We start from the raw sequence: 9,639 nt of genomic DNA, 5'->3' as shown, positions 1-9,639 counted from the left end.
ATGGTAGAGGACATAATAGAAGTCTTCATGGATGATTTCTCAGTGGTGGGAGACTCATTTGATGACTGCCTTAGGAATCTGAAAAGAGTGTCGAAGAGATGTATGGAGACTAATCTGGTGCTGAACTGGGAAAAGTGTCATTTCATGGTACATGAAGGTATAGTCTTGGGGCACCTAGTTTCAAGTAAGGGCATTGAGGTAGATCGTGCAAAGGTTGATGTAATAGAAAAGTTGCCACTACCCACTTCCGTCAAGGCAATAAGAAGTTTCCTTGGCCATACTGGTTTCTACAGGCGATTTATAAAGATTTTTCCAAGATTGCTAACCCTTTGTGTAAATTGCTTGGAAAAGATCACCCTTTTATATTTTTTGATGACTGCAGGTAGCTTTTGAGGAATTGAAGAAGAGGCTGGTGTCTGCACCTATCATAGTTGCACCCGACTGGGAGCAACCATTTGAGCTGATGTGCGACGCAAGCGATTATGTTGTGGGAGCAGTGCTAGGGAAGCGAAAGGAGAAGGTCATGCACCAAATATAATATGCAAGTAGAACCTTGAGTGGTGCCCAACTAAACTACACAGTGACAGAGAAGGAGATGCTAGCAGTGGTATTCGCATTCAACAAATTCAGGTCATACCTGTTAGGCTCGAAGGTAATTGTTTATACTGACCATGCTGCCCTCAAGTACCTAATTAAGAAGAAGGCTTCAAAGCCGCACCTGATTCGATGGGTGTTGCTACTACAAGAATTCATCCTGGAAATCCAGGACCGAAAGGGAACGGAGAACCAAGTGACGGATCACTTATCCAGGTTAGAAAGAGAGGAGAAGAAGGTTGAGGTAGACGAGATCATGGAAACTTTCTCGGATGAACAACTGTTGGCCACAAGCCTTGAGGTAGCACTATGGTATGCAGATATTGCAAACTACCTGGAAAGCATTATTATCCCCCATGACCTATCCTCTGTACAAAAGAAAAAGTTCTTTCGTGATTGTCGTATGTACTTTTGGGATGAGCCTTATCTGTTCAGGATTTGTGTTGATAACATGATCTGGAGATGTATTCCCTAGATGGTCCAATATTCTATTTTACAGGCTTGTCACGCATCCCCATATGGTGACTATAATGGGGGAGTAAGGACAGCTGCAAAAGTGTTGGAGTCGAGCTTCCACTGGCCTACATTGTTCAAAGATGCACACTTCTGGGTGAAGGGTTGTGATAAATGCCAACAGATCGGGAATATTTACTGCCGACATGAGATGCCCATAAACCCAATTCAGGAGGTAGAAGTGTTTGATGTATGGGGAATCAATTTCATGAGGCCTTTTGTCAACTCATACGGAAACAAATACATACTCGTAGCAGTGGACTATGTGTCAAAATGGGTGGAGGCTGTGTCGCTCCCTACAAATGATGCAAAGTGTGTCATTGGGTTTTTAAGAAGAATATATTCACCCTGTTTGGCACTCCAAGGGGAATAATCAGTGATAGAGGCACTCATTTCTGCAATCGAGCCTTCGCAAAGTTGTTAGAAAAATATGGTGTGTGCCACAAGGTTGCCACCCCATATCACCCACAAACGAGTGGGCAAGTGGAAGTTTCAAACAGAGAGATAAAGAGAGTTTTGACAAAGACTGTGAATGCTACAAGAACGTATTGGGCGAGAAAGTTAGATGATGCACTCTGGTCCTATCGTACCGCTTTTAAAACTCCGCTTGCCATGTCGTCGTATAAATTGGTGTTTGAGAAGGCATGTCACTTACCCGTAGAGTTAGAGCATAGAGCTTTGTGGGCATTGAGAGAGCTGAATCTCGATATGGAAGTTGCGGATACAAGTAGATTCACAGAGTTTCACGAGCTTGATGAGTTTCGCTTTCATGCTTTGAGAGCACATGACTATACAAGGAGAGAATGAAGATGATGCATGACAAAAATATTCTTGAGCGGAGTTTTAAACCTGGAGATATGGTATTGCTATACAATTCGAGATTGAAGTTGTTTCTGGGTAAGTTGAAGTCAAGATGGTCAAGACTTCGTGTGGTATATATGCATTCGCATTCAACTGGAGCCGTCGAGATTACATCGGAAGATGGCTCCCACAAGTTCAAAGTTAATGGGCAAATACTAAAATATTATCAAGGCATGGTTGAGGAAGATAAAGTGATCTCGACCTTGTACTTGAAAGATCCTTGATAAGGGATAGCACGAGTCGTGTCGCGACGTTAAATCAGGCACTTCTTGTGAGGCAACCCATGGTTTTGTTGTAATTCATCGTGCCGCGACGTTAAATCAAGTGCTTGTTGGGAGGCAATCCAATATTTGTATTTTTTCTTTATTTTTCGTGTTTGATTTTGAATTGCGGAAGTATTGACATGTTTATGAATATTTCGGGAATGAGGTTGTACGAATTGGAATGTCTCGAGGTGAATAAATCATGACAAAAGGCCGAAAGTGGCTAAATTTGAACAGCTGAAAAAATAGCCAGCATTGGGCTCGTCTAAATCCGCGCCTCGCGCGAAGGCAGACACGGCCCAGGCCAGCCAATTGACCAAAAAAAACAGTAAAGTGGGGGCATGGTGCGCCCCACTTCGCGATTTTTTTCTTTTCTTTTTTCCTTTATTAATTTTCTTTTTCTCTTTTTTGGGCTATACTCCTAAATAAGTTAGTTTAATTATTTTTCCTCATTCAGAACCCCTAACACCCCACTTCCCAATTCATTCAAAAAAACAAACCTTCCCGTGTTCGTTCCTCTTATCCCAATTCCCACTCTTTGTTTCTGCCTCCTTCCCTCAACGCCTAAGGTAAGTAGTTTGTATGTTGTTCTTTTTCTTTGTTTGTTTCATTGTCCTTACCCCCACCTCCACGTAACAGACCCCTCCCGTTTCCCTTAGTTTTATTTTTGTTTTTCTCTTTCTTTCTTGTTATGGTTTATTTTGGTAGGATAATTAAATTCTGAATTTTGGAGCATAGTTTGCTCAAGATTATGTTGGTTGTTGTGCATAGTGAGGTGGAAAACTACAATTACCACCACCTTACTTAAATTGGGAGGGCAAAACACATGTACTTGCATTGAAACATGATGGTAAATATTATGCATATATGGTATTCGAAAAATTGACCGAATAAGAATTTTGATAGGTTTTGTGAAGTCTGAGTAGCAAGACTCATTGTTTTGGTAATATGAACATCTCGTGAGTGTGGGGTAGCCGTTTGGGGGGTTTTTGCACTTAAATTGCATTTGTTTTAGAACGAATGTCGACCCGCGGCCAACTTAGGCACGACTCGTGCACGACGTGTGCGTCGTCCTACCCACTTGATTTACAATGATGATAAGTAACCTTATATAAATTTCATTAAGTTGTAATAGAAACTTGTACCCTGGTTGCACACTTACGCTTTTGGGCTAAGTGTGGGGTGCAATGTATACCGCTAGGACTCAATGTTACACATTATACTAATATGCATTTTGTATCGTTGTAGGTGATATGGCCATCTCTAAGACATCAAATAGAAGCCATGGTGCAGGTGGTAGTGGTAAGCCATCCCCAAAGAAACCACCAACTAACAAGAATGTAGCGGAGAAGGGTGATGCAGAGGCGCGAACAAAGGCTAGTCATGATAAGGAAAAGGCTGGAAATTCCGAGGTGGACACTGAGGCCACCAATCTGAGCACTGAGCAGCCTGCACAAATAAAGCAAAGGGCGCATCAATTACGGTCACCTAGGCTAAGAGAGGCTCTGGTACAAATTAGAGAGGGGGCTTTAAAGCTACCACTGGCTAAGAAGCGGAAAGTAGCTTAGGTGAAAGGAAAGGGAAAGGCAAAAAAGGTTGTCGAGTCAGAATCTGAACATGACTCATCTGATGAGGAGGAGGCAACGATTCCGTTGCCCGAATGTGAAGGGGAGTCGAGTGTTCCGGGTGCTACGGCCGTGTGGGAAAAGAGGTTTGTGAGTGAAAGTGAGTGAAAGTGTGTGAAACAAATGGAAGCTTATAAAGACTAAGCAAATCAATCCAATACTGTTTGAAAGACCGTTGAATTTTGGGGCTACCAAGTCAAGTTGCCCGGATATTTTGCGAGCAATAGAGGAGAATAAGTGGACACGCTTTGCTCAAGGGCCGAAGGGCGAGGAAAATTTGACTCTCGTGCGTGAGTTGTATGCAAATTGGGAACAAGACAAGGGCAATGCCATTGTTTGGGTTCGTGGGACTCAAGTTGATATCTCTGCCACGACAATAAATAAGTACTACCGCATACCCTCGCAGTCCGAATCAGAGTACTGGAGGAGAGAGCAAAGGCTGGATGTGGACCAGATAATTGCGGTCTTGTGTGGGGGATCTGTACCAGCCGATTAGTTAGAAACTGATGGGTTGGCAAAGATGTACATGAACAAGGAGGCTTGAATATGGTTGAATTAGGTCTGCAATAGATTCATGCCAGCAACGCACAAGTCTATTGTGATTTGGGAGAGAGTGTTCTTGGTATATGCCCTGATGAAAGATATTGCAGTGAACGTTGGAGCTATCTTGCGAAGTCAAATGGGGAAGACCAGAAAGAACATGCAGTGGACGCTCTACTTTGTGCATACTTTGACTGCGTTACTTAATAAATACAAATTGACTAAGAAGAATGATGAGATAGGTGGAGGCACAAATTCGGCATTCCATGATATTTTCTTTGTTCAGGACCCAACAGAAATGACTATAAAGAAGAAGGGCCATGGTGAGCGCATCACTGATATGGAGGGTGCACTTCAGCAGTTGCGAGCAGATTTAGAGGGACGGGACCGTGCTTTCCTAGCCGCACAAGAGACTAGAGATTAGTGGATGTGAGAGCAGTTCGCTATGCTACTCGAGGTTGTTCGTGGAGAAAGAGAGGTACGACATATTGGAGTTCAGACAGACTTTGAGGAGCTGGGGGATGCAGAGTTGTCTGCTTTGAGTGCTACTGATGGCACTGCTACTGAGGAGCCGATGGAGGTTCAAGAGATGGTTGTTGGGGATGTTGCTCTGACTAGGGAGGGTGAGATGATAGCAGCCGTCGACATATCTAGTGTCGCATTGGAGGATCCATCGGCATTGCGGACCGAGGTTTGCTACCGGTCCTCCCCACAGCCTGAGATATGATGAAGGAGTTCTGACACCCACTCTACTATTGATTATTTATTGTCTGTTTCTGTGATATTGTGCAACTGAGGACAGTGCACTCTCTTAAGTGTGGGGTGGAGGTGTCAGAATTTGATTTTTGTGGCATGTGTTTAAATGTTAGTGATATATTTTGCTATGATCACATTCAAGGTCATTGTAATTGTAGTTAGCTTTTTATTGGTGTAATCTCGAGTTTTCGTTAAACCAAGGTTTTTTCCCGAGGATGTCATTTTCTTGCACCGGGTAGTCTTAGGTAGTTTTTTTTTCTTTCTCAAACTTTGTAAAAGAATTTGTAGACTTTGCCCGACGATGGATTTCCTAGACAAATTTATTGAGGGTTTAAAGTCTAAAAAGAAAAAAAATGCAATTTTTTTTTCTTTTCCTTTGTTTGTTTTGAACTAATATTGGAATGGGAAGAAATTGAGTATTGTGCTTCATGACATAATTTATATAGGGGATTAGACCTGGAGCATTTGTGCTTAGTACTTTCCTCGTAATTCTTGTGATTATGTGCCTTGAGAATATATGTGACTTTACTTTGAATCTTGGGCTCATCTTTTGACTTATGTTATGTACTTCGTATATGATTTAGTTCTATGATGACAGTGCTTAGCTGCATTAACTTGAGAGTCGGGTCTGAGCCGTCTTGAGTAGGTCATGTGCATTGTGCGAGGTGAGAAGTTTGAGTTGTACTTTGTGCCATCCCAATCTAGTTTAGAACTTGTCCCGTGTGTGAGTCGAAACGAAATGATTAAGTATCGTTAGGCTAGGAGATGATATAGGTATTTCTTTGATTGACCATTGAGCCACTTTTGTCCACCGGTGCTAATATTATCCATAGTCAACCCTTTTGAGCTTGTAGACCTTTTTCTTGGAACCCACATTACAAACTAAATTCTCCTTGTTCTTAATCAAATCTTGTTCACCCTTTACCTCCGAAAGCACTTAAGTCACTATAAAAGTAAAGAAAGAGACTGTGTAGCTTTTGAATGGAATCATAGGAAGGCCGAGAAGGCGCATTGTGTTTAAATGAATTACTAGCTAGAAACACCAAAATTAAGGGGAGTGTAAAAAGAAAAAAAAAAGAAAAAAAACAAAAAGATTTTGAAGTACACCTCCCAGGTATTGATCCGGGCTAGTGAGCATCTACATTATGATATGCTTGAAGAAGAAGGGCCTAATTATGTATTGGTTCGTGGCGTGATATTGACTTGTTCGTGATGAGAAGGTGTTTAAAAGTGAAGTATAGTGTATTAAAGTATTTAGGAGGGATAATCACTATTGTTTTACAAATATATCCTACCCGTCCCTTAGATTACATTATAACCTATGGAGTCCTACTTGATCCGAGTCTGTGCGAACTTAAATTAGTCAAGTCTTACACTACAGGCAAGCCTACGGTACGAACTTGGGTGGCATATGAGTTATTTTTGCGAGAGTGAGCGAATTCTTTCGATTGGAGAGTCCTTAAAATATACTTAAACTTATGTTTGCATGTGTGAACTACTTTCTCTCTTTGGTTTATTGGTGAGGGCACATGATCTGCAAAAGATTGGTAAAGGCCTTGGTTTTTGAGTTGGCACGAGAAGCGAGTCTTAGTTTGAGATGTATTGGAGTCAAATTTTAAGGCTAGGATGTTAGCGAGAGTCACACAATTATTTTAATTAGTCTTGGCATGACGTAAATCTTGAGGAAAAGTATGAATAGTGCTTATGCTAGGTTCTAAGCGTTGGTATAAACTATTGTCATTGGCATGTGGCTTGAGTAGGTTTGGAAATTTGTTTCTTGCCAATGTGCTTAATTTTATTCGCTCGAGGACGAGCAAAAGTCTAAGTGTGTGGTGGTTAGAAATATCATGCGGGAGATTACATGATATTTGAAGTGAACTACAATCATTACATATTTCTTATTTGTAGGAGTGAGCTTGAATGATAATGGAGCAAAAGATATCAAATTATTACAAAAGGGAAAAAAATGGAAGGATTGAGAGCTAGTCTATTATCGTGCGTGGCACAAAAACGGACACGAAAAAGGAGAAAAGTGAAGGCACAAAACAGCGAAGTGAAGCAAAGGCACAGATCGCTTCGCGAAATGGAAGAATTTCAAAAGCTGAATCCGCGTCCATGGGCGCACGACGCGTGAAGGCAGAAGCGGATTCCAGCTTCTCCCATATGAAGTTCGATGGAAACGTTCCGCCCCTAATCAACCCTAAGTGATATAAATACATCAAATAATAACTTTTTAAGGGTTACACAACATCTTGAAGGCAAGAACGAGCAAGGAGCAAGACGGAAGATTCAAAAATGAGTTTTTATCTTTCTTCTTCCTTTTTCTATTATTGGTGATGAATTCTTATATTGTAGTGTTGAAAACAATTATGAGTAGCTAAACTCTTTATTCTAGGGTTTGATGGAACCTTTTGGAGGATGAATTTTTGTTGCATTTAATATAAGTTTGCCATTGGATTTTCTCTACTTGTTCAACTACGTGATTATTGTGGTTGATTGAAGGGCCCTCAATCGGCTATACCTATTTAGTGTGTATTACTTGGAAAAGGGTACATATTTAGGTAGTTATTGAACAATATTACTTCTAACGTATATGAGGGATCAATACGGAGGGTTTAAAGGTGGGATTAGGAATAACGAAACCTTGGTGTGAACTTAGTGAGCTCTAAACTAAAGCTAGCTAGTGTACTTCGGCAAAATACGTCTAGTATATTGTTGTAGTTGCTCGGAAGAGAGTTACGACACCTAAAGTACTCACGATCGGTAGAAAATATCTAAGCAAAATTATATGAGACGTGGCGGGGAGGATTCCGACGAGAGAAAAAATCATAACCCTAGACCTTTCCAATCTTGTCTACAATATTTACTTTGTTAGTAATAAAATTATAACTTTTTAATTACCTTGCTTTTAGTTAGTAAATACTCAACGCATTATTCAATATTTCTGAAAGTTGATTACTTGAATTCTTGCGAAACTGGCAGTTGTGATTAATAGGTTAATTCCTTGTGGAATTTGAATCCGGACTTGTAAACCGGATTATATTTGCAACGACTGCTTAGTCCTTTTCATAAGGCATAGTTGGGCGTGATCACTTACGTTTTTCCTTGGACTTTAAATTCAACAATCTAAAGAAGGAACTTTTGTGTGCCAGACAAAATATACAAAGGAATTAATTTAAAAGTTTGGAATGAGCAGTGCTAAAGCAATTGGTACACCAATGAGCCCGTCAACAAGTCTCGACAAGGACGAAAAAGGAAATCCAATTGATGAAACTAAATATCATGGAATAATTGGCTCTTTGCTTTACTTGACTTCTAGTCGACCAGATATTATGTTTAGTATGTATAAATTTGCCAAGTTTCAGTCAGCTCCTAAGGAATCGCATCTGACTGCAGTAAAGAAAATAATTCGTTATCTCATCGGAATTATCTCTTATGGACTTTGGTACCCACGTTCTAACAATTTTAAGCTAGAAGGTTTTTTAGATGCTGATCTTCCAGGTGATAAGGAAGACAGAAAAAGCACCATCAGAACATGTCAATTACTTGGAAAGGCATTAATATTATGGAACGGTAAGAAAAAAGACTCAGTTGCATTATCCACAACTAAGGAAGAATATATTACCATTGGGCAATGTTGTGCACAGTTACTATCGATGTCTCATCAACTGGGTGACTGTGAACTATTTTTTAAACCTATTCAAATATTTTGTGTTAACTCTAGTGTTATATGTCTCTCAAAGAATTCTGTGTATCATTCTAGGGCTAAACATAAAGACATTAAATGTTATTTCATTAGAGATCATGTCCTTAAGGGAGATATAGAATTATCATTTGTTGCCACCACTGATCAATTAACAGACATTTTTACTAAGCCTTTACTTGAAGATAGATTTTCCTACCCAAGAGAACTACTTGGCATTATTTCGCTTGATAAAAAAAAATTAGGACCTATGTGGTAGTTTTAATTCTTGCGTATCTAATGCTTTTAGTTTTATTCTCTCTGTAAGTATGCATTTATTAAGCGCCTTTGATTTCCCTCTCTTTTCCCATCAGTCGCAGATTCAAGAAAATAAAATCAATCATCATGACCCTTCACTGATACCCTTTCCTTTCCTGCACTCAACCGTCAAAATCCCTTCTTTCTAATCCTCAGAACCATTTTCGTATGTCTTCATTGTTCCTATCGCTCAGAAACCCTTCTTCAGAATCCTTCAAACCCTTCTTCAAAATTAGTCAATGGCTAAATACTCCAAGAATCCGTCTGCCTCCACAAGAAAAAGTACTCGTTCCAAGGGAAAACCCTCTTCTCAGCCTCCAGAACAAGTAGACCTAGGGTCTGATCACTCAGAAGGGTTTTCCTCTTCTCAAGCAGAACCATCTGACAACTCTCACCGAATAGGAGAAAAAGCTCTTGGCAAAAGGCCCATGGAAGACCCTCTTGAATCTTTTACCCCCAAGAAATCCAAAATAGACCTCTCAAGTTC

General features: G+C 40.3%; 1 protein-coding gene across 1 annotated transcript; it reads left to right on the top strand.

The window, feature by feature from the left end:
* Positions 1–1,914, top strand: LOC138895425 (uncharacterized). Its single transcript, XM_070180111.1, has 5 exons — positions 1–255; positions 383–520; positions 767–895; positions 1,094–1,419; positions 1,473–1,914. The coding sequence occupies exons 1-5, from the start codon at positions 1–3 to the stop codon at positions 1,912–1,914; spliced, it is 1,290 nt and encodes a 429-aa protein (XP_070036212.1).
* Positions 1,915–9,639: the final 7,725 nt, after the last annotated feature.

This window comes from Nicotiana tomentosiformis, chromosome 7, assembly GCF_000390325.3.
Source record: "Nicotiana tomentosiformis chromosome 7, ASM39032v3, whole genome shotgun sequence".
Classification (NCBI taxonomy): domain Eukaryota; kingdom Viridiplantae; phylum Streptophyta; class Magnoliopsida; order Solanales; family Solanaceae; genus Nicotiana; species Nicotiana tomentosiformis.
The sequence above is the reverse complement of the archived record's forward strand: the minus strand, read 5'-3'. Positions and strand labels throughout refer to the sequence as shown.

What these genes read in the sequence shown, in the direction of transcription:
- LOC138895425 (XM_070180111.1), top strand. Translation starts at nt 1, where the DNA reads ATGGTAGAGGACATAATAGAAGTCTTCATGGATGATTTCTCAGTGGTG. An exon ending in TAGGGAAGCGAAAGGAGAAG is followed by an intron (nt 521 to 766) that starts GTCATGCACCAA and finishes CTGGAAATCCAG; the next exon opens with GACCGAAAGGGAACGGAGAA. An exon ending in TGTTGGCCACAAGCCTTGAG is followed by an intron (nt 896 to 1,093) that starts GTAGCACTATGG and finishes TCTATTTTACAG; the next exon opens with GCTTGTCACGCATCCCCATA.